Source organism: Bombina bombina, chromosome 3 (genome assembly GCF_027579735.1).
Source record: "Bombina bombina isolate aBomBom1 chromosome 3, aBomBom1.pri, whole genome shotgun sequence".
Lineage (NCBI taxonomy): Eukaryota > Metazoa > Chordata > Amphibia > Anura > Bombinatoridae > Bombina > Bombina bombina.
Window position 1 is genome coordinate 643,961,262 of NC_069501.1, and position 25,697 is coordinate 643,986,958.

Below are 25,697 nucleotides of genomic sequence, written 5' to 3' on the forward strand. Positions count from 1 at the left end.
GTTCCCCCCATCTCTTCTTTAGGGGTCTTGAGGACCTACCAATGTACTACGACATGGGGCTATAAAATTTTGCTACTTTGTATCTGAAATTACACCTGAGGAAGCGGTCTAAGTAACCGAGAAACGCGTAGTGTAACTTTGTTTTTAATAAATATACATTTTTTACTAATCAGTACAAGCAGCACGGCTATTTCTAGCAACTTTGTATATCCAATATTGGCAGCCATACTTGCACTCATCTGAACACTGAGCTGCAGGGAGATCTAAGTGTGCTGGATTGGAGCCCATGTGTAAGCCGAACAAGTGAACCTGGGATCGATGTTATCAGTGAGCTGGACAGCTGAAAAGTGTCCAGGAGGCTTTTGTGGCACTTCTCAAGTGCCTTACATCTTGTGAGTACATTTCATTTGTTGCGCTATATCAAATGATCACACTGATACACACTATTGTGGCACTTTTGTTTGTTTTGTCTTAAACAGCACAGTATAGACGCAGTTTTGATACATCTCAGCTAGCTGGACGGCTGCTAACAGTTCAGAAGGCATTTGTGGCACTTCTCAAGTGCTGGAAATTTTGTAAGTAGTCTTTATTTGGGGGCAAGGCCTACTGAATTCAAAACGATACACACCATTTGGCGCCTCTTCTCTCTTTTCTCTTTTTAGATTTTTTTTGGACCTACTAACATACTTAAGTGTTACACCCCTATGTATCTATATTTTAGCTCCCATTATACATTTTAATCTATGTCCCCCTAATGTTACCCTTTTATGTCTCACACATGTTAAACATGTTTTGTGGGTAATGTGTGAATTTCTAATAGCTCAGAAGTTGGGAAAGTGAAATCTTTAGTATTGGAAAAAGACATTAATTTGGGGATAAACGGTGATCTGTTGCTTAGTTAGTACAGTTTACAGGGTTTTTCTACCGGTTACAAAACACATTGCAAAGTCTCTTGTGTATGTTTATCTTGTTTACTTTGCTGTAGTCAATTGGGGCCAGATAGCAATGACCTCCTGCACTGATCTAAACAATCATTGTGTAACAAGGACAGGTAACTACAGAAAACCGCAGTTAACAATGGTAAGCTCTTTAGTTTAAATAAACGTTTGGCTTTTGGCAGGGTTTGTAAGTAACCGAATTTAAACGTGTGTAACTTGCTAATTTTTAGTGTGATGCCACTAGTTCAGCTCACTTTACACTCTGGTCTAGAAGTGAAATTGAAATGCTCTAGAATGTAAAAATAGCAGAACCCAAAAACAACAGAAAAATGACCTACCACTTTACCATAGACCTCTGGATATAAGTCTTAAAGAGCTCCCTGTAACATCTGCTGGTGTCATGGGATTTTACAATTCTGCTGCAAACGGAGTTTTGTATAACAACGTACTATAACTTGTGTGACAGCAAAAGCTAATTTATGGCAGTGTGCTTGGCCTGTTTCAGGGAGTTGCATGATTATGCAGAAATAAATTATTTTTCTATGCCACAAAACATTAAAGGGACATAAAGAATCATTTTATATAACAATATCAAATTGCTTGATTTGTAGTTAAAAAAAATACAGTGTGTTTTTATTATTTATTTTGTCCCTTTTTTCCTGTAATGTCACTGTGAAAATTCTGGATTTCCAAAATTTTGAGAATTAGAAGTGCATACCGCCGACTTAACATGCCTAAACCTACTACATATATGTACCTAATTGGCATCAGCAGGGGGTAGATAAGATGCTGCAAAACAATGCACGCTTTTCCAACCAAATGACAGCAGCTTTCCTTATCAATGTCTGCCCTAGTAACAAGTCCAGATTGGCAGTTGTAATTAAGACAATTTGGAGGTGGAGTTTGGCCACTGAAAACAAGCACAGCAAACAAGATGTTAATCAGTTTAGCAGGCTTTCCCACTCATCTTGTGTGTTAATTTAGTGAAACACTACTCAAAAAAACCGTGCCCTATCCAGTTGTTTTATGTACTTTTAGCACAATTTATTTAAAAGTAAAAGAAGACTATTCAAGAACATGTCAATTAACAAGCAACAAAAAATGAAGCCACACTGGAACAGGCTTTATGTTGAAAGAATTTTAGTGCTACCCTACATGAAATGGCAGATTATTTTTTGGGTAAAAGGTAAAATGTTTAAATAAAATATAGGGCTCTTTTACTGCGTATTGTTAATAATTTACCTACAAAAATATGAGAAATGTATTTTTTCAAAACTAACCCGGTTTGCTAATGAGTGTTGGTGTCACTTTGAACACAACCAAGAATTACAATGAATTATACATATTGTTTCTAAAGATGTTTTCAGCAGATTCATTAGTAGTTTTTTTCCTGTTACAGGTGATACAAAATAGCAAAACAGACCTCCCAGAACTGGAACTTTTTCCACGATATTTGCTTTTCTTGAAACAGCAACCTGTAACTCGCCAACAGCAGTCCAACATCTGGGTGAATATGGGTATGATGAGCCTCAGAATGTTTCCTCAGCATTTACCCAGAGGTACTGAAACGTAAGAATGCAGCAAGAATTAAATAAAGATTTCCTGCTTGTTGAAGAAAAAAAATCCCAGCTATGCAATTGCATTTTTAAACAATGGGGCTTTTATCTAAGGTCATGCACAAGAAACTTAGAACATTTATATAATAAAGTATTTGTTTGGATGTGATTTAAGTAGAATTTCTTTTAAATTATACAGTTACTTGGTCACATCATGAATGATGACCTAACTTAAATAGACAGTATACACCAATTCTCATATAACTGCATGTAATAGACACTACTATAAAGAAGAATAGACAAAGATACTGATCTAAAAGTCCAGTATAAAACCTTTTAAATACTTACTTAGAAACTCCCAGTTTAGCACTGTTGATGAAGTTAGACTGGGACACCCACTGAAAGGGGTTGGGAAAACAGGAACTGCAGATCCCCCCCCTTCCCAGCATATGAAAAGACAGATTACACAAGCTAGAGCAGCAGGGATCTGTAGACTTTATTTATTACAAAATCCATTCCCATTTCTAATTACAACTTATTTATTTCCTAAAAAGTGATCTGAAATCCTGAGATCTCTGACTGTAAAATCACGCTGCTTACCCTGTTACATGAAAAGCACCCTCTTTTAAATTGCATATAAAATGCTAATTGACTCCATTACCATAGTTATTGGATTTTGAATCCTACACACAGTGATTTTAAATGTTCTTTATTGATTTAAAAGAGCAAATGATAAAAACATTTGTTAATTTCCTAGAAATGCAATGCATGAAACCTTAAAGGGACAGTCAACACCAGAATTTTTGTTGTTTAAAAAGAAAGATAATCCCTTTATTACCCATTCCCCAGTTTTGCATATCCAACACAGTTATAATAATACACGTTTTACCTCTGTAATTATCTTGTTTCTAAGCCTCTGCTGACTGCCCCCTTATTTCAGTTCTTTTGACAGACATGCAGTTTAGCCAATCAGTGCTCACTCCTAGGTCACTTTACGTGCATGAGCTCAATGTTATCTATATGAAACATGTGAACTAATGCCCTCTAGTGGTCAAAATGTATTCAGATTAGAGGCAGTCTTCAAGGTCTAAGAAATTAGCATATGAACCTCCTAGGTTTAGCTTTCAACTAAGAATACCAAGAGAACAAAGCAAAATTGTCAATTGGGAAGTTGTTTAAAATTGCATGCCCTATTTAAATCATGAAAGTTTTTTTGGACTTGACTGTCCCTTTAACCAATGCTTACACTAGTATATATAGTGCAACGCCACACTGATACCTTCATTGATGGTTACAGTTGCTCATACAAGTGCCTGACCAATTATACTTTGCTGTCAATCCTGACATACTTCAAACATACTGGGATCCCAGCTCACCATACACTCACACAGGAGATGCTCTATTATGTCAGTCTAGAATAGATAACCTACTTGATCAAACATTCTTCGTAAAACTTCACAGCTATCCTGTTAATATACTTTTTTTATTTCCAATCAATCAATATTTCAGTACTATAAATATTAGTAATAATGAACAGGGCCTTCAAACTATGCATAACTTTCAAAATCATGGAGTGTTATGTAGTTAAAGACATTTATTTTCATTAGTTTTAGTTTTAATTTATTTCTGTTTATTCGTCCTGAATTTGACAGATACCAGAAATCAGTAAACCATGTTTTGTAAAATAGTAGATAAAGCATATGAAGATACAACTAAATGTATTCACTTGCTCCTTAAGCAAATGGTATTGTCTGGCTCCTTTATGTTCTGGGTCTATATAGCTTTATTTTGGCTACAAGTTACCACATTCATTGCTATTAGTGGCTTGCTGGGCCCCTGAGTTTGCTCCTATGGTCTTTGAAAATCTGTACTAGATTTGCGCTGTATCTGGGGGTTTTTTATCCTATATCTTTGAAATCTGACCACCTTTGCTGGTTACTTCCTCGGACAGCATATGTACCTTATAGGAGCAGATGAGGTGTGTGCCATTATATTCCATCATATCAACATGCAGAACTTCACCTGCACCACCAGTAGTCAGTATTCTTTAGAGGTCTAGACAACCAGTCCTGCTGTCCCAAAACTGTTTTAAGAATTTGGTCCCTACTTCCTTTTTTTTTTCTTCTGTGCATTGTGTTTCCTCATTCAAGTACAGACAGTCCCCAGGTTACGAACAAGATAGGTTCTGTAGGTTTGTTCTTAAGTTGGAACTGGCACTTTTTTTAGGTGAAACTCTAGCCAAACGTTTTTTTAGTTTTGGATAGCATAGGGAAAGTTCATTTTGCTATCTGTGCCTCTGTTCAGACAATTTCACATCACTTTCCGTCCTTGTGGCAATTTCATTTTGAGTATTTTTGGGTTATCCTGGAAGATAGGATTGGCGATTAAAGCTCAATTTTCTCCGTTTGTAAGTACAAGTCAGATGTCTGTAACCCGGGGACTGCCTGTAATGGGAAATCTAATATTCATGTGCTTTGCATTGCTAGGACTCATTGTGCAGAAGTTTAGAAAATGAAGTTTGCATATCAGGATTTATTACACTGCTGTTTGCCATACTGTACAGAATTCTCCAGAGGTCCAGTCCTTCACCATCTTCAGTCTTGTGCTGATGCTGTTGTAAGCATCACAGCCATATATTCTAGTACAGACTTCCTTGTTTTTCCTCAGACTTTGTCTTTCAATAGATTCTAGCATAACTATGCTTGATTTAAAGCTGGGTGAGAAGAGGGTTGTAAATAGGAACTGGAGCCACCTAAAATAATTAAAAAATCTTTGTACCTGCTCAAAGAAGGCTTAAAACTCACTTTGGCTATAAATCTTGTTTTAGTATTCATGTCTTGCTCCCCAAAAACCCTCTCAGGATTTTATATTCGCAAGCACTAATACAGTTGTGAGAATTATTATTGGGAGCCAGTTTGCATTACTATATATCTGTCTGTCTATCTAATGCATTCATGTTTTAAGGTGCTAAGCATTTTATACATTTTGGCCTTTTCCTGACCAATGAGATACAGTCCCTTTAAACATATCAGATAACACTTTGGATAGATATCTAATAAATATAACTAAGCAAACTGTATTTTAATTATTAAGAACTGAATATGTAAAGGGCATTTTTTGTAAACAGGTATAGTAATGTGTTATCTGATGAAGAAAGATCACACCATACATTTGATTTTTGACCATTTAGAGATATGTTCTTGTGCAGACCATAGATTTTTGGAGCTTCCAAACCTTTTCCTAAAGGAATACCATCAATGCGCAATTTGTTGGCTGCTGTCAATAAGGTGTAATTAATGTTTGGGCAATATAAATTTCAACCTTTCCAAAATTTTGAAAAATAATTTGCTGGTAATTAAATTAGTTATCATGCTCAGTGTGATTTTTGATTAAACAATCGTCTTTTTTTTTTTTTGCTCTGCACTAATTAATGTTAAATCTTTAATTAAGCTTTTTAATTTTAGTCTTGAAATATGCTTTCTTGCTGTAATCTTACAACTAATCCTCTTACCTGTAATTGCTGAAAATGTGCTTTTTCTTTTTAAAGGGTTATTGTGGTACAGTGTGTGATACAATTGAGGTAATATTGTTGCTTTGCTAAATCGAAATTGTGGTGATTTCTACAAAATTAAATACAATGTATTCTGATCAAGTAGTATTGTCATTCTGTGTATTTGCTCACTTCAGTACTGTAACCATTCATCATTCATTCACATTATAACTAATAAGTATGGGTGTGCTGTCATTTTGTTAGGGCCTTAATTTGAGATCAGAAAATAAAATGTTGCCTCTTTAGATTACACTCGGTTTTTTTTTATTATATTTTTTTTTTAAATTTTTTAATTAAAGTATTATTGGAACAGTCATTTATATAAAACAGATATATATATATATATATATATTTCCTAAGATATGGAGAGTCCACGACGTCATCATTCAATTACTAGTGGGAATATCACTCCTGGCCAGCAGGAGGAGGCAAATAGCACCACAGCAAAGCTGTTAAGTGTCACTCCCCTAACCATAATCCACAGTCATTCTCTTTTTCGGGTACTTTTCCCTGCATGCAAGGATTTGAGTTTTGTCAATCTTTTCAGTAGAGTAGTGGTGGCTTTTTATCAGTTAGGAAGTTGTAAGGTAGTCCTTGCTTTGTTTCCTAACACATTGCTGCCCATGGTACAGAAGGCCAGAGTTGGTTACTCTTTTCTTTCTTTTTCTACAGGTCTCTGTAAGGAGTATGTGTCCTTTCACGCCTTGTGAGCTGTCTTCCTGCCGGACAGCTAGACTGCATGTAAGTGCTTTTGTCTTCTAGGTCTTGGAGACTTGCACTTCAGAAGAATATGTCATATGCAGTAGATGGGGACATTTTTTAAATCCGTAATACAGAATTTTCTTTGGCAGTGGGCAGGCACATTATGTATGTTGAGACTAGGGGTTAATCTTCCCTTTATTGGGACATTTTTCCTCTTTGGGCTAATTTTGTTGAAACACTTTATTAGTATGTGTGTGGCTTATGTTTTATACAGGAATTTATGTATAAACCTAAAATTTGGCAGTTGTTTTTCTTTGGTTGCTTAGCTAGAACAGGCTAACTGACAGACTGCTTGAGCGTTTGTGTAAATTAAGCTCCGGTGTTGTAGGCAGAGGAAAACATGCGCCTTTTACTTGCTGCGTACTTTCCTCTTTCTGACGGTCATGTGTCTTCTCTCTGCTGTTGGATATTCATGGAGCGGAGAAGCATCATTGAATTTCAGTCTCTTCAGTGTCGATCTACTATATGATCGTTTTAGAGACTTCTGGCAGCCAAATTGTGTATAAGTGTTACGGTAAGCCTGTCTGAGGTGTAGGGGGCCTGATTGGTTTATTATTTTAAAGAATTTTTGCATATCGTTAAGCGGCTGTGGTATTAAAAATTCTTAGAGTGACAGTGTTTTTAAACAAATTCTACAATTTGGGTAATTTTTTATTTAGTATTATGGACATGGACTAAGACTCTGTGTCTTTTGACAAAAAAAATGCTTGTTATGCCTTAAGCCACAAATTGTTTTGCCTATGCAATTCTGTGCTGCATTCTTAGCTAGAACACTTCAATTTAAAGATAAATTGTTGCCCTCTGAGCCTAATGTCTCTCAGGATGATGCTGTTCAGGCAATGCCACAGCTTTCTCCTCCAACGTCCCAAGCCTCTATGGCGTTACATACAGTGCCCTGCAGTTCCTCTCAGCCTCCTGGAGGAGTTTCTTTGCCTACAGATTTTGCTGCACAGGTATTCTGTGGTATCTGCGGCATTATCTGCTTTTCCTATGCTGGGAAAACGTAAGAGGAAAATTAGACATTCAGATAGTAAGGTTTCTGTTATACCTACAGCTACGCAGGTTGCCCTCCCCCATAAGTCTGATGAGGAGGATACGTTGGTAGCCTCTGAGGGTGAAATCTCAGATTCGGACAGTATTATTCCTTCATCTGATACTGAAGAAGTAAACTTCAGAGTTAAACTGAACCCACATTTTTTATTTTGTGATTCAGATAGAGCATGCAATTTTAAGCAACATTCTAATTTATTCCTATTATCAATTTTTCTTCGTTCTCTTGCTATCTTTATTTGAAAAAGAAGGCATCTTAAGTTTTTTTTTTGGTTCAGGACTCTGAACAGCACTTTTTTATTGGTGGATGAATTTATCCACCAATCAGCAAGAACAACCCAGGTTGTTAACCAAAAATGGGCCAGCATCTAAACTTACATTCTTGCATTTCAAATAAAGATACCAAGAGAATGAAGAAAATTTGATAATAGGAGTAAATCAGAAAGTTGCTTAAAATATCATGCTCTATCTGAATCACGAAAGAAAAAATATGGGTTCAGTGTCCCTTTAATAATGAAAGTAAATTGGAAAGGTTTTTCTTTTATTTGCATGTTCTATCCGTATCATGAAAGTAATATTGTTTTTTTAAAAAGGTAATCCTGGAAATCTGGCATGTTAGTGTGACCCGAGGACCGGAATTGGAAAACAAAAATAAAAAAATAAAAAAAAGATTGATCTACATATATAAATATGTATATTGCAACAGTTCTATATAGAATAACTTTTATTGACCATGATTTGTAAAGAGAATCCTTATTAAAATAAGGACAGATCAACTTCTTAACCTGAGTGTGCGCCGAAATCAGCAACACAATTACCAAACAACATTTAAAATAGACTGTACAATTAGTGTATATTTAGACACAACACACATTTTTTTAATTAAAAATCCCCATTGCTATGATGCCAAGTCACTTTTGCCCCATTACTTCACCAATTAAATATAGCATATCTTAAATTTGATAAAATTACATACTATATCAATTATATCATACTATATCAATTATAAATAAAAAAAAACATGTTTCTTTCATGTAATTAGCAAGAGTCCATGAGCTAGTGACGTATGGGATATACATTCCTACCAGGAGGGGCACAGTTTCCCAAACCTTAAAATGCCTATAAATACACCCCTCACCACACCCACAATTCAGTTTTACAAACTTTGCCTCCCATGGAGGTGGTGAAGTAAGTTTGTGCTAGATTCTACGTTGATATGCGCTTCGCAGCAGGCTGAAGCCCGGTTTTCCTCTCAGAGTGCAGTGAATGTCAGAGGGATGTGAAGAGAGTATTGCCTATTTGAATACAATGGTCTCCTTCTACGGGATCTATTTAATAGGTTCTCTGTTATCGATCGTAAAGATTCATCTCTTACCTCCCTTTTCAGATCGACGATATACTCTTATATACCATTACCTCTACTGATTCTCGTTTCAGTACTGGTTTGGCTATCTACTATATGTAGATGAGTGTCCTGGGGTAAGTAAATCTTATTTTTTGTGACACTCTAAGCTATGGTTGGGCACTTTATATGTAAAGTTCTAAATATATGTCTTTAAACTTATATTTGCCATGATTCAGGATAATCAGTATTCCTTTATAATTCAGACTGTCAGTTTCATTATTTGGGATAATGCATTTTAATTCAATTTATTTTTCATTACCTTGAAAATTTTCAATTGACCATTTTTCCCTGCGTGCTGTTAGGCTCGCAGGGGCAGAAAATGTTTCTTTTTATTGCGTCATTCTTGGCGCAGACTTTTTTGGCGCAAAAATTTTTGTCATTTCCGGCGCTGTAGTTGACGCCGGAAGTTGTATTCTATAACGTCTTTTTTTGACGCATGTGTATTCAGACATTTCTTTCCCGCCAAAAAATGTGGGCGTCGGTTTCGGCGTCAGAGGATGTGGCGTCATACTTGGCGCCAAAAATATGGGCGTTGTATTTAGCGCCAATAATGTGGTAGTCATATTTGGCGCCAAAAAATGTGGGCGTATTTTTGTTCCATTTTTTTCCTCACATTATTTAAACCTCACTTTTTAATTGCTTCTGGTTTTTAGAAGCTTATTATTTTGCATTCTTTTCCCATTCCTGAAACTGTCATTTAAGGAATTTGATAATTTTGCTTTAAATATTGTTTTTTTCTATTACATATTGCAAGATTTCAATGTTCCTGTTTCAAAAAAGTTCTAAAGGATTCCTGTTGACTGAGTTCAGTCCTACCAAAGCTAAGTTCATTTATTTTAAAATGTTATGAATGTTTTTCTTTAGCTATGGTTTGTAATAGTTATCATGATAAACTTTTACATGCAGAATCCGTTTTTATGCTTTATATATTTGCTATTCTTTTTACATCTTATGTACAAGAATTACTTAGAAGATTTATAAGAATATTTTTCTGATTCTATTTTAAAGGCTTTGTCTGACATCGTGCCTTCTAATAAAATTTTTAGGTCTTTTTCAAACTTCTTTTTTAATTATTGAAGTTTCAAATGACCAACAACATAATGATTTATCCTTCTCTGATGATGTTTTTTCTCTTTCAGAATTTTCTTCATCAGATATTGACACTAACAAATCTACTTTTTTATTTTTTTATTAAAGTACATTTGTTCTTTGTTGATAAGGTGTTGATTATTTTGGATATTAAGGTAATTAGTTCTTTCAAGACTAACTAACATTTTATTTCTGCTTATTTATTCTTCTGTATTTTCAGAGGTTTTTTTCCAGTTCCTCATACTAGGGAATGGAATAGGCTGAGAATTTTCTTTTATTCCTTCTTTAAAGGTTTTAAACTATATTCTTTGCTGGTAGTTCATTTCAATTTTGAAGGTTCTTCAATTTAATGGGGCTATCTCTACTCCTGCTAATTATGCTATTGTTTCTATAGCAAAATAGTATTTATTTTTCCTTTAGATGGTTGTATCTTATTTAAGGAAAATTATTTATTTTCAGGTACTTTTCTTGGACCTGTGATTTATTTGAATGATGTTGCAATTGCTTCATTTTTTCTGTTTACTTTATAATCAAGTATCAGATTATGATTTATTTTAGCATTGTTAAGGCCAAAATCTACTAGACTAGGTGCTGTTGCATTTGTCTTGTTGTTTTGCATTTGTTGATTATGCAAGTCCAGTGTGTTGACTGGTCCTTTAACTGGGTTATCATGCTAATATTTTTCATTTGTGTCTTCATTTTATTGAATATTTTTGCAAATGAGGTTTAATCTATGTCTTTAGCTAGAAGAATTTTGTGATTTCTAAAAAATCCATATTTCTTTTTAAGATAATCAATGATTTGGTTTATAATTGGATTTAATTCTTAACTGTTACTTTGGGCTTCCAGATTGAGTTCCAAGACTAAACTTTAAGCTTATATTAGTTTGGTTGTTCTTATTAAGGAACACATTCCCAAGTAACATGTTTTTAATTTGAATTTTTTTTCAAAATCAGCTCCCTAAAATTGCAATGTATATGCCGTATTCCAGCTTTGCTGGTAAGGGGCAGGTTAAGATTTTTTTGAAATTTGTTGTTTTGAAAATTTCTTTGATTTTAGTTCAGAGTAAAGCCGTCTGTGAGAAATCTTTTTTCTCTTTGATATTCCAGTAAGGCTAACACTTTCGGTGTGTTTCGGTCCTATATATTTTGGGATAATGTTGAAGCGCGGCTGATCACCCGTTGGGGCTCAAGTGCTGCTCAGACCTGGAATCTTCTGGGGTATTTTTTCCAGTTCCATTTTTAGGAACTGGGTTTTGGGGTTTTATTTAAAACTATTCATTGTTCCAAAGATAGAAAAACTTTGGTCAGTGATGGCATCATTTGTTTTCATTAGATACAATAAATGTGTATCTTCATTTTCTGTTTTCATTCAGATTATTTTCTGAGGCTGTGGAATCTCATATGATTACACTTTGTTCTTTCAGGACATAGTTAGAGGATCTTTTTTTCAAAAGCTCTTGATTCCTCAGACAAGGGTCACCTTTTTTAGGTTTCCAGATAGTTTGGATCACTGTCTTTGTCTCTAAACAGACAAGTGACAATTTTGGGTTCCGTCTGTCGGTACCTTCAGTCTCTATTATTTCCTTCAGTTGCTATATATGCATGGAAGTTTTAGGTTTTATGACTGCAGCGTTGGATTCAATTCCTTTGCTCATTTTCATAGAAAGCCTTTCCAGTTTTTTATGCTGGATATTGGTGCAGGGATTCTAGGATTTTATATTCTAAATCTTCAGATCCTAATGTTTAACTATCTTGTTTTGTTGGTTAAGATCACCATCATTTAGTTCTACAGGTTTCTTCGTTTCTTTCAACCTGGACCATGATCTTTACAGATGTGAGTCTTTTTGGTTGGGAGGCTGTCTGAGGATCTCTGTCAGCACAAGGGGTTTGGAAATCTCAGGAGGCGAGATTACCATTTGTTATTTTTAGGACTCCGTGTTTTCTCAGAGTTCTTCAGTTAGTTTTCTTTTGAAGAAGAGACGTTTATTGTTTTTCAGTCAATGTCACCACTGTGGTGTATGTCAATCATGAGGGTGGGACTATCAGTCCTTAGGCTGGGACAGAAGTATCTCGGATATTTGCTTGGACTAAATCCAGCTCCTATCTAAATTCTGTGTTTTTTTTCCCAGGTATAGACATTTGGGAAGCGGATTATCTCTGTTAATCAAGCTTTACTTCCGGGAGAATGGTCTCTTACCCAGATATGTTTTTCAATTTTCCAGATGTGAGGGTTTCCAGAAATAGATCTGTTGGCATCTCATCTGAATAAAGAACTTCCCAGGGGCCTATTCAGGTCCGGGGATCCTCAGGCGGAAGTAGTGTATGCATTGACATTTCCTTGGAATTATCATTTTGCATATATCCTTCCACAACTAGTTCTTATTCTAAAAGTGATTTCCAAAATTCTAATGTAGTGTTTGTTTGTACTGCTGGTGTCTCCAGCATGGCCTCTCAGGTTTTGGTATGCGGATCTCTTTCGGATGGCCAGTTGCCAACCTTGGACACTTCCGTTAAGACCAGACCTTTTTTCTCAAGGCCCATTTTTTCATCAGGATCTCGATTTATTAAAGGGATGGAGATTGAACGCTTGATTTTTAGTCATAGAGGTTTCTCTGACTCATTGATTAATACTATGTTTCAGGCTCGTAAATCTGTCTCTAGAAAGATTTATTATCGAGTTTGGAAGACTTACATTTCTTAATGTTTTTCTCATAAATTTTATTGGCATTCTTTTAGAATTCCTAGAATTTCATAATTTCTTCAGGTTTTGTTTTCAGTTCCTTGATAGGACAAATTTCTACTCTTTCTGTTCTTTTTTCACAGAAAGATTGCTAATCATCCTGATATTCATTGTTTTGTACAGGCTTTGGTTCGTATCAAGCCTGTCATTAAGTCAATCTCTCCTCTTTGGAGTTTCAATTTGGTGCTGTGGGCTTTACAGTCTCCTCCGTTTGAACCTATGCATTCTCTGAACATTAAATTACTTTCTTGGAAAGTATTGTTCCTTTTGGCTATCTCTTCTGCTAGAAGAGTTTCTGAATTATCTGCTCTTTCTTGTGAGTCTCCTTTTCTAATTTTTCATCAGGATAAGGTGGTTTTAGGGACTTCATTTAAATTTTTACCTAAAGTTGTGAATTCCAAAAACATTAGTAGAGAAATTATTGTCCCTTCGTTGTGTCCTAATCCTAAAAATTCTAAAAAAATTCCTAAAAATAGAAGAGTTTCTGAGTTATCTGCTCTTTCTTGTGAATTTCCTTTTCTGATTTTTCATCAGAATAAGGCAGTGTTGCTTCCTGATATTCATCATTTTGTTCAGGCTTTGATTCGTATCAAACCTGTCATTAAGCCAATTTCTCCTCCTTGGAGTCTTAATTTGGTTCTGAAGGCTTTTCAGGCTCTTCTATTTGAGCATATGCTTGCTCTGGACATTAATTACTTTCATGGAAAGTATTGTTCTTTTTGGACATCTCTTCAGCTAGAACAGTTTTTGAATTATCTGTTCTTTCTTGTGAATCTCCTTTTTCTGATTTTTTCATCAGGATAAGGTGGTTTTTGCTGTCCTCATTTCAATTCTTACCTAAAGTTGTAAATTTTAACAACATTAGGGAGGAATTATTGTTTTCCTAAGACTTCTTTGGTAAGATTCTTACATTCTTTAGATTTGGTAAGAGTCTTAGATCCTATGTTGAAGCTATTCAGATTTCAGATAGACTTCTAGTCTATTTGTTATCTTTTCTGGTTTTAGGAAGGTCAAAAGGGCTTCTGCCATTTATTTGGCATCTTGGTTAAACTTTTGATTCATCATGCTTATTTGGAGTCGGGTGGATTCCCGCCTCGGAGGATTACGGCTCATTCTACTAGGTAAGTTTCTACTTCCTGGGCTTTTTAAGAATGAAGCTTCTGTTGTTCAGATTTGCAAAGTAATGACTTGGTCTTCTTTTGCATACTTTCACTATATTCTACCATTTGATGTTTTCTCTTCTTTAGAATCAGTTTTGTTAGAATGGTACTTCAGGCAGCTGTTTCAGTTTGATTCTTCTGCTTATAATTTCAGTTTTTTTCATTATAAAAATTGAAACTTTTTTGATTTGGGTAGTGGATTAATTTTTCAGCGGAATTGGCTGTCTTTATTTTATCCCTCCCTCTCTAGTGACTCTTGCGTGGAAGTTCCACATCTTGGGTATCTGCTATCCCATACGTCACTAGCTCATGGACTCTTGCTAATTACATGAAAGAAAACATAATTTATGTAAGAACTTACCTGATAAATTCATTTCTTTCATATTAGCAAGAGTCCATGAGGCCCACCCTTTTTTTGTGGTGGTTATGATTTTTTTGTATAAAGCACAATTATTCCAATTCCTTATTTTTTTGATGCTTTCGCTCCTTTCTTATCACCCCACTTCTTGGCTATTCGTTAAACTGAATTGTGGGTGTGGTCATGGACTCTTGCTAATATGAAAGAAATTAATTTATCAGGTAAGTTCTTACATAAATTATGTTTTTGTCTGTAACGGTCATGACTAAGGGCTGGCGAGCCTGAAATATTGTCTTTATATAACCAACCCAGTAGGGTCTAAATAAAGCTATTACTTTGTGTACTCTTAAAGGAGGTATTGGCTACTTTGGACGACTCCAACCCTAAGAAGTCTAGTAAACGTAATAAATACTATGGTGTTCCTTCCTCTGTGGAAGTGTTTTCTGTTCCATCGTGTGACAGAGATTATTTCACAGGAATGGAAGAAGCCAGGGATACCTTTCCCACCCGTCTCCCATCTTTAAAAAGATGTTTCCTGTTGCTGACTCCATTAATGATTCATGGTGCACGGTGCCTAAAGTAGAAGGGGCTATTTCTACTCTGGCTAAGAGAACTACGATCCCTATAGAGGATAGCTGCTCCTTTAAGGGTCCCATGGACAAAAAGCTGGAGGCTTATTTGAAAAACATGTATGTTCATCAAGGTCTTCAATGGCAACCTGCAGTTTGTATTGCCACAGTAGCAAGTGCGGCATCTTAATAGTGCAACGCCTTGTGTGAATCAATTTTAGTAGAGACTCTGTTGGAGGAAATCCAAGATAGGATTAAGGCTCTCAAACCAAGATGTCTGGCTTTACTGTCTTAGCCCGCAGGGCTTTGTGGCTAAAATATTAGTCAGCTGATGTTACCTCCAAGTCCAAGCTTCTGGCACTTCCTTACAAGGGTAAGACCTTGTTTGGACCTGGTCTGGCAGAAATAATTTCTGATATTACGGGTGGAAAAGAGTCTTTTCTACCACAAGACAAGAAGAACAGACCTAAAGGACGTCAAAGTAATTTTCGTTCCTTTCGTAACTTCAAAGATCAAAAATCTTCCTCTCCCTCTTCCAAGCAGGAACAGTCCAAGTCTTCTTGGAAGCCCAATCAATCTTGGAATAAGGGGAAGCAATCAAAGAAACCCTCAGCTGAGTCTAAGTCAGCATGAAGGGTCGGCCCCCGATCCGGGATCGGATCAAGTGGGGGGCAGACTTTCCCTGTTTTGTCAAGCGTGGATATGAGATGTCCCAGATCCTTGGGCTGTGGACATAGTATCTCAGGGTTACAAAATAGAATTCAAAACTTTCCCTCCCAGGGGCAGAATCCCCCTCACAAGATTATCTGCAGACCAGGTAAAAAGAGAGGCATTCTTGAACTGCGTTCAGGACCTTTCCTCCCTGGGAGTGATTGTTCCAGTTCCAATAAGGGAAGTGTCTAGGATTCTATTCAAATCTGTTTGTGATTTCCAAAAAAGAAGGGAACCTTTCGACCCATTTTAGACCTAAAGTGTCTCAACAAGTTTCTCAGGGTACTGTCCTTCAAAATAGAAACCATTCGTTCCATTCTTCCTTTGATACAAGAGGGTCAGTTCATGACGACCATAGACCTGAAGGATGCGTACCTTCATGTTCTGTCCACAGGGATTATCACAAGTTCCTGAGATTTGCCTTGCCACAGCTCACATAATTTTCTCAAAGGTTCTGGGGGCTCTCTTGGCAGTGATCAGGTCTCGGGGAAATGCAGTGGCGCCCTACCTAGACAACATATTGGTTCAGGCTCCATCTTTTCAACAAGCAAACTCTCATAAAGAAATGTTGTCGTCTTTTCTACATTCCCACGGATGGAAAGTTAATCTAGAGAAGAGTTCCCTTGCTCCAGCTACAAGGGTGGTTTTCTTAGGAACCATAATAGATTCCCTATCAATGAAACTTTTTCTGACCAGAGGTCAGAAAATCCAAGATTCTTTCCTCTTGCCTCTCTCTTCAGTCTGTTGTTCGATCGTCAGAAGCTCTCTGTATGGAGGTACTTGGCCTGATGGTCGCTTCTATGGACATCATTCACTTTACTCGATTCCTTTTGAGAGCTCTGCAGTTATGCATGCTCAGACAATGGAACGGAGACCATTCAGATCTGTCTCAGAGGATAGATCTAGACCAGTCGACAAGAGACTCTCTCCCATGGTGGCTTGCTCAGGAGCAGCTATCTCAGGGCACATGCTTCCAGAGACCTTCCCAGGTTATTGTGACCACGGACGCCAGCCTGCTAGGCTGGGGAGCAGTTTGGGACTCGTTAAAGGCGCAGGGACTTTGGACTCCGGAGGAGTCTGCTCTCCCACTAAACATCTTGGAGTTAAGAGCGATTTACAATGCTCTGATGGCTTGGCCTAATTGTCTTAGCCCGGTTTATCAGGTTTCAGTCAGACAACATCACCTCAGTGGCTTACATCAACCACCAGGGAGGAACTCGGAGTCCCTTAGCCATGAAGGAGGTGGCACGGATTATTCAGTGGACAGAAGCTCACAATTGTTGTCTATCTGCCATTCACATTCCTGGAGTAGACAACTGGGAAGCGGATTTCCTAAGCAGACAGACATTTCATCCCGGGGAGTGGGCTCTCCATCCGGAGGTGTTCTCCAGGTTAACCCTCAAATGGGGGGTGCCGGAGTGGGATCTGATGGCGTCTCGGCAGAACGCCAAGCTTCCAAGGTACGGTTCAAGGTCAAGAGATCCTCAGGCCGCTCTGATAGATGCTCTGGCGGTTCCTTGGGATTTCGGTCTAGCATACCTGTTTCCTCCGTTTGAGCTCCTACAAGTTATTGCTCGTATCAAACAAGAGAGAGCATCAGTAATTCTTATAGCTCCTGCATGGCCACGCAGGATCTGGTATGCAGACCTAGTGAAGATATCATCTCGGCCGCCTTGGAGGTTGCCTCTGAGGAAGGACCTTCTAACTCAGAGTCCATTCCTCCATCCAAATCTCGTTTCTCTGAAGCTGACTTCTTGGAGATTGAATGCTTAGTTCTGTCTAAGAGTGGATTTTCTGAGTCAGTTATTCAGACCATGATCCAGGCGTGCAAACCTGTTACTCTAAATATTTACCATAAGGTATGGCGTAAATACCTTTATTGGTGTGAATCTAAGGGCTAATCTTGGAGTAGGGTCAAGATTCCTAGAATTTTGTCTTTTTGGCAGGAAGGTCTGGAGAAAGGGTTGTCAGTCAGTTCTCTGAAAGGTCAGATTTCTGCATTATTTATTTTGTTACTCAAGCTTCTGGTGGATGTGGCAGATGTTTAATCTTTTTGTCAGGCCCTGGTCAGAATCAGACCTGTGTTTAAACCTGTTGCTCCTCCTTGGAGCCTTAATCTTGTTCTCAAAGTTTTGCAGCAGGGTCCGTTTGAGCCAATGCATTCCATAGATCTTTAGTTGCTATCTTGGAAGGTTTTGTTTCTTATTGCTATCTCTTCTGCTCGGAGAATTTCGGAACTCTCAACTTTGCAGTGTGATTTGCCTTACCTTATCTTTTATGCGGATAAGGCGGTTCTTCGTAGTAAATTGGCGTTTCTTCCTAAAGTGGTTTTGGATAGAAATATCATCAGGAAATTGTTCCTTCTCTCTGTCCCAATCCTTCTCATAAAGAACGTCTGTTGCACAACTTGGATGTTGTGCGTGCTCTAAAATTCTACCTACAGGCGACTAAGGATTTTCGCCAGTCTTCTGCCCTGTTTGTTTGTTTCTCCGGAAAGCGTAAGGGTCAGAAGGCTACTTCTACTTCTCTTTCCCTTTGGTTGAGAAGTATGATTTGTTTTGCTTATGAAACTGCTGGACAGCAGCCTCCTGAGAGAATTACAGCTCATTCCACTAGGGCTGTCTCCTCTTCAAAAATGAAGCTTCTGTGGAATAGATTTGCAAGGCTGCAACTTGGTCCTCTCTGCATACTTTTTCCAAATTTGATACTTTTGCCTCAGCTGAGGCCTCTTTTGGGAGAAAGGTTCTTCAAGCGGTGGTGCCTTCTGTTTAGGTCTGCCTGTCTTGTTCTCCCTCCCTGTTCATTCTGTGTCCTCTAGCTTGGGTATTGGTTCCCACTAGTAATTGAATGATGTTGTGGACTCTCCATATCTTAGGAAAGAAAACAAAATGTATGCTTACCTGATAAATTTCTTTCTTTTGGGATATGGAGAGTCCACGACCCCACCCTTTATTAAGACAGTTATTTTTTACTAAACCTCAGGCACCTCTACACCTTTGTGTTATTCCTTTTTCATTTCCCTTCCGTCGAATGACCTGTGATTATGGGTAGGGGAGTGACACTTAACAGCTTCACTGTGGTGCTCTTTGCCTCCTCCCACTGGCCAGGAGTGATATTCCCACTAGTAATTAAATGACGTTGTGGACTCTCCATATCTGGAAAGAAAGAAATTTATCAGGTAAGCATACATTTTTTTATTTTTTTTTATAATAAGCTACCAGTAGTTTATAAACCTAAAGTTAAAAGTTTGGTTATACACAACAAAAACAATACAAATAAAGTATATTTTCTCTAATCCATAAACGTATAGAATTAAAACCATTTTAATTTTCAACTCTTCATAACATTTGTTACCAATGATTATGTCTTACATTAAAAATATTCCAAATAAAATCATAACACAAATATTTGAACACAGTAAAATAACATGACTCTGTTAAGCCCAGCAATGCAAGGAACATGAACCTTCCTTGTCCTGCATATATTCTGTACAAATGGTAAGCGAGATGTTACAGTAAATGATCTACTCTAAATATGGTAATTATGGCAAGAAATACTATGACAAATTCTAGCACAATGTTATAATGTATACACTGTATAATAATAAACACTCTTTATTTAAAAAAAAGGTTGTAAAAACATTTATTTCTTTGTCACATAAGGGGAATTAGTTGCACCATACTGACAAGGTCACCACAGGAGAAAGAGCTAGGCTAGACCTTTAAAGGTATAATCGACTCGAGATAGAACTTTATACTTTTGTAGTATTTTTTTGTGATATTAACAGTGTAATACAAAATGTTTACTTCATCTTTTGAGTCCTTTTTGTGGCCTTTATTTTGCATGAAACTGAACAAAAAGCATTCCATATAGAATTGTTACACCATTCATCCGTTATTCTTTTCTACTCTCCATATTGTCTCCACTACACCCTCATGTTCATTATGGACTAGGCCTGTATTTTTTTGTCTTTTTCTACAAATAAAGGCTTATATTTATTTTTTTCCATTTTTATAGTGTGGATAAATAATGTTAATATACATTTTTGTATGATTATTATTTGTAGTTGTGCTATGTGTTTTTTAATACATTTTCAATACTGTAAACAAAGTCTTGCCTTTATTCTTTACATTTAATATTAAATAAAATGCTTAGAGTCCACAGTGTTCCTTAACATCCAGAAGGAGTTTTTCAATATTTTCTAGAAAACATTAATCATTTGCAAGCAGCATGTACCTTTCACTTTGATGGTTTTAGATTGAGAAAGATTGCCAATATTTAGATAATCAAGGACAACAGGTCAGCTACATTAAGCAGCAAACAATATGCACATCAATTTCTAATTCAGTTGTATTGAGTAAGCTATCACAGCACAGCATTTTTACCCAGGAATGCTACAGAATAGTTTCCACACTAAAAAAAAAATCTCCTTAGTTTTTGATTAGCTTTTTATTATAATAAAAATGTAATAATATATTTTGTATTCATATGACAGGGTTTGGTTATTTTTTTGACAATATATTTCCCCCTTAACAAAAACAGGAAATGTACCATCACCAAATGCCCCCCTGAAGCGAGTCCTGGCGTACACAGGATGCTTTAGTCGTATGCAGACCATAAAAGAAATCCATGAGTATCTTTCTCAGCGATTGCGCATAAAAGAAGAGGACATGCGACTGTGGTTATATAACAGTGAGGTAAATCTTTCTAACCCATAAATTCATTACAAGTTGTTAGCCTAGTGTTGTAGAAGGTGTCTTCCTTTCTGGAGACTGGAGAATGGGAAGCTGTTGTTTTGTTTCCAAGAAGTATATGCTTCCGATTTAGGTTGCCAGATGCTTCACTGCATATTTGTAGACTAAGGAGTTCAGAAAACGTCTTTTTATCCTTCATGGGAGAAAAAAGATAAGAAACATCTTAAGTCTGACTATTGCAATAAGTGTCAGGAAAACTTTGTAAAGGTGCTATTGAAAATCTGTGACTTCTCTACCATAGACCACAAACACTCTCATAATAAAAGTAACATAATTGCTGAACAGTAACATTAAATGCCCTTACAGCATACAAATCTGTTTATGGGCCCATTAAATATTGTAATAAGTTTTTATTGTCTGCGGATTAATAGTGGAATTTGTGTAATTAAAGGTGCGCAAATCAAAGTGTAATAGGAAGAAACAGAGAAGGACAAAAGAGAAAGAAGGACAATGAGATTGACGGGTAGCTGTGCAGACAGGGAGAGTATAGTGATGGTAAGATATAGTAATGGAGTGAGGATATAGCAGAGAAAAATGAGAATAAATATACATATCCTTTACAATATAAATAGGCAGTATAAATGGATTGGGGAGGGATTTGAGAATAAAATTGTTTGCCTAAAATAGTGGAAGAAGAGTGAAGGATATATGGGAAATTTAAATGAGGTAGCATATGGAATAGCAAAAATTGGGGGTCTGACAGGAGTAGGCACAAATAAAGTGGGGATGAGCAGTGAGGCATAAAGAGGAGTCGGTTTAATGTGGACATGGTGAGGTGGGGGTATAGGAGCAGAAGTGGAGGGGGTGTTAAAAGGACATGAAATCTTAAAAAAAAAAAATCATGATTCAGATACAATTTTAAAAAAGTTTCCAATTTACTTCTATTATAACATTTTATGAATATTCTGTCTGAATCATGAAAGTGTTTTGGGTTTTATGTCCCTTTAAGACAGAAGAAATGAGATTGACAAGATTAGAGGTGTGGTAGGTTGGGCATTATATGTTTGGTTAGGTAGAAACATATACACATACTTACAGAATGGCAGAAGCATACAGCCACAGACTGTGACCTGTTCTGTGCATTTGGCTTCTTCATTGCTTGTGCTCCACATGCACCAACCACCACCATCATGTAGCTTTCTCCTTAGTCTAACAGCTGGGTCTTTTACTGAATGCCAAAGATAAAAAGAGAGAGATACCTAACTGGAAGCTAATAAAACTATAGCAGCTTGCCCTATGGGATGGTGTCATATTGGGTTGCAGACTCATATATCAGACTTGTACCATTTATAGAGGAGAACTTTTCAAGGGCATGTAAAGCAGGAAGAGGGAGGTGCTCAACTGGGAAGTTGCCACAGCTGTAGTAGCTTGTTCTTCTACTGAATGGACAGCAGAATAGTGAAATGAATTATTTAATGAGTGCCATGCGAGAAGGTTACATTAGAAGCGGCAAAATTGGACTAGATATGCTAAATTGAAAAAAGAACGGGATTCCTTCTTAACAGCCTCAACAATTCGATCAGAACTAAAATATCAAGCGAACCTATATAAATATGGGAATAAATCAGGCAAGATTTTATCTAGACTAGTAAAAAACTTGAAACAATCACCAACAATAGAATCAATACAGATCAAGGATAGTCATTTGAATGCCCCAGAAGACATATTGGAATCTTTTTACCAACATTATAAAATAATTTATTCATCCACACCTATGGATAAGTCTGCCAGGGACTTGTTTTGGAAAGATTTAAAGATTACGAAATTCAAATCTGAGTTTAGCCAGAAACTGAATAAGCCCATTTCTGAACTCGAAGTTTCAAAAGCTATCCAATCATTAAAGCTCGAGAAAGCCCCAGGTCCGGACGCAATGCCTAACGATTTTTATAAAATCATGGCATCTTCTTTAATTCCCCATCTAACTAAACTCTTTAACCAATATTTTTCAGGTGAGGTCCAAATACCAAATAAATTTTTAGAATCTAATACTATCTTTCTACTTAAACCTGGGAAAGACCCAGTGAACAAGGATTCATATAGACCAATAGCATTGTTAAACTCCGACTATAAGATATTCACGTCAATTTTAGCAGCAAGATTACAAGAGGGGATAGCAGATGTCATTCATAAAGACCAAGTGGGCTTTATTCGCAATCGCAGTTAAGCAGCAAAAATCAGGCGACTACTTTTAATTATTGACTACTTTAAGAATGTCGAAGATAGTACATTGAATGAACAGTCTGATGCCGCAATATTAGCGGTAGACGCTGAAAAGGCATTTGATCGCATTAACCATGACTTTTTGCTAGACGCCGTACAGCGCTTTGGAATTGACAATAAATTTTATAAACTGGTGGAAAATATGTTCATATTCATCCACAAATCTAGTTATCAATGGGCATGTATCAGGGACAATTAGAATGAAAAGAGGAACCCGTCAAGGATGTCCCCTTTCACCTTTATTATTTGATCTAGCAATTAAACCACTTGCAATGAAAATTAGACATCAGATTGAGGGAATAAAAATTCATAAAAAAGAGGTGAAGGTCTCTCTATATGCAGATGACCTGTTACTATATATCTCAAACACATCTTCAAACATTCCCAAATTTAACAAAATAGTAGATCTATATGGTCGATGTTCAGGATATAAAATAAACAACACAAAGTCTGAACTATTGTGGCTGAGGAAAACGAAAGATACCTGTATAAAATATCCCTACAAGATAGTCAGAAGCTCCTTTAGGTATCTAGGAATTATAATATCAGACAATCCCCAAGATTGGTATTCGCTAAATATATCTCCAATATTAAAACAAGCCTTGAGCTACATGAAGAACTGGCAACATTTGCCGCTCTCTATCTCAGGGCGAATAGCTCTTTATAAAATGACTATCCTTCCCAAGATTCTTTATATCTTGCAGAACCTTCCTGTATATGATATAAAGAAATTTAATTCTACTCTTAGAAGTTTCATATGGCATTCGAAAAAACCTAGAATCTCACTTCAAAAATTAGCCTTCCCTAAACAACATGCCGCACTGGCACTCTCTGATCTGCATTCTTACAATCTTGTTTTCCTAGGTCGTATAGCTTCTGACTTGATAGCAGAAGCAGATTATTTCACAGACAATGATCTTGAGGCAAATATAATATTTCCATGAATTCCATTATCTTTGCTGCACTTGTCTTATAATTCTATACCTAAACAGGTAAAGAAGTTTAAAACAATCTCCACGATCATTAAGGCGTGGAAGAAGATTATAGTAAAAGTTGGAATTAATACAGATATACCTAAACATCAAATTCTTATCGGCAATCCAGAATTCCAGGAAGGAACATCTTCACCTTTTCTGATGAAATGGAAGAGACAGGGAATATACTATGCACGACAAGTGGTTAATTTTGAGACAGGGAACATTAAATCCTTTGAAGACTTAAAACAAGAGCATAGCTTGGACAATCGTGACTTCTTTACATACCTACAAGTTAGACACTATGTAACGCAACTAATCCATAAGTTTCCATGGAATTGGACATGGGGCAGATTAGGGAACTGGCCAGTTCTGGTTAAAGCCGGACTTACCTCTATCTCTCCATGGTACACATATATGGTAGGGTTTAAGGGTGAAAAGTGTATTAAGCAAATAGCTCAAAAATGGACAAATCTCTTTACGATTAATATTGATATATGGTAGGGTTTAAGGGTGAAAAGTGTATTAAGCAAATAGCTCAAAAATGGACAAATCTCTTTACGATTAATAATGAGAAACAGGTTTCACGTTCCATAGTCTTACTTTATGAAACCACAATAGCTGAGACTTGGAGGGAGTCCCATGTGAAACTTATGCACTTAACATATTATTCCCCAGATAAAGGTTATAAATGGCATAACACAAACTTTAATAGCTGCCCTAAGTGTAGACTACCGATGGCCGATATAATTCATGTATTATGGTCTTGCCCCAAACTGCAACAATTCTGGCTTAAAGTAGAATTTTGGATAGAAAAAGTCTTAAAAATAACCCCTTTAAAGCTCACAGGTATAGATATAATCTTTTTTGAAGGATAAGAGCCCAACTTTAAAAGAAGTAAGAATAATAAATCTGATTATCTTAGCAGCTAGAAATTTGCTATTCAAGGACTGGAAGCATAATATAATACCATCAATAACAGAGATTAAGAACTATCTTAGGAAACAATGTATAGTTGAACAACTAGCAACAAACTTAAATGCGGAGCAAGAGATAACTTTTTTTCGAAAGTGGTCAAGATTTATTAGGATATTACCCCCTAGCGAGATAGATACTTTAATCTTTCCATTTCGGAATACCGAAATTGTGTTGCTAGACATATGGTAACTAAACTTATCCTATCTGAACAACAAGCAGCTCTCTTTATTTTATATACCGTATTGTCCCGAGTAAAGGCCGCACTTTTTTCCCCTAATTCAAGTCTTGAAACTAGGGGTGCGGCCTATACTCGGGCTGTAGCGATTAAACAATATAAAACTACCGGTATACTGTAGTTTGAACAGTCCGGATTTAGGCAATGGTTTTAGTGGCATTGTGTAAGAGAAGGAGTGGGTTAAGAGCAAAATGTAAAGTTCGCCAGCGATATACAGTACAGTACCGGTAATCAGAGAAGGGTGGATCACAACATCAATCGTGGTTTAACATCCAAGCGGATTGACAGTGTAGCGCGTATGACCACGCCTCCACTTGTCTCCGTGAAATCAACAGAGTTCCTCAAGTGATTGACAGGGTAGCTCGTATGACCACGCCTCCACTCGCCTCGGTCAAACCAAATGTGTTTCTCAGGTGTTTCCTTAGGCAGGCAACTCCATCTGAGCTAGGAGGTAACGGGGAAAGGGAGACAGCCAAATACAAAGTCCCATATACCGGTAAAAAAAAGGTAGGCAATTTAAAGTAGGAGATAAAAAATATTCCATGGTACGTAAAAAAGCAGGATACAAAAAGAAGATTGGTTTTAAGTGATTCTTCCTTCTTTTTGTATCCGTTTAGTAACCAGTAGTTTTTTATTGAGGCATTAA

General features: G+C 36.7%; 1 protein-coding gene across 2 annotated transcripts in view; it reads left to right on the forward strand.

The window, feature by feature from the left end:
* The window catches only part of USP32 (ubiquitin specific peptidase 32), a 653,327-nt gene that overhangs the window by 517,581 nt on the left and 110,049 nt on the right, over window positions 1–25,697 (forward strand). Inside the window, exons 16-17 of one of the 2 annotated variants that reach the window (XM_053707352.1) lie at window positions 2,338–2,497; window positions 20,433–20,587. In XM_053707352.1, coding sequence (XP_053563327.1) covers window positions 2,338–2,497; window positions 20,433–20,587 — 315 coding nt within the window. The remainder of the gene's footprint in view (window positions 1–2,337; window positions 2,498–20,432; window positions 20,588–25,697) is intronic. The other variant, XM_053707353.1, reaches the window with a different exon arrangement.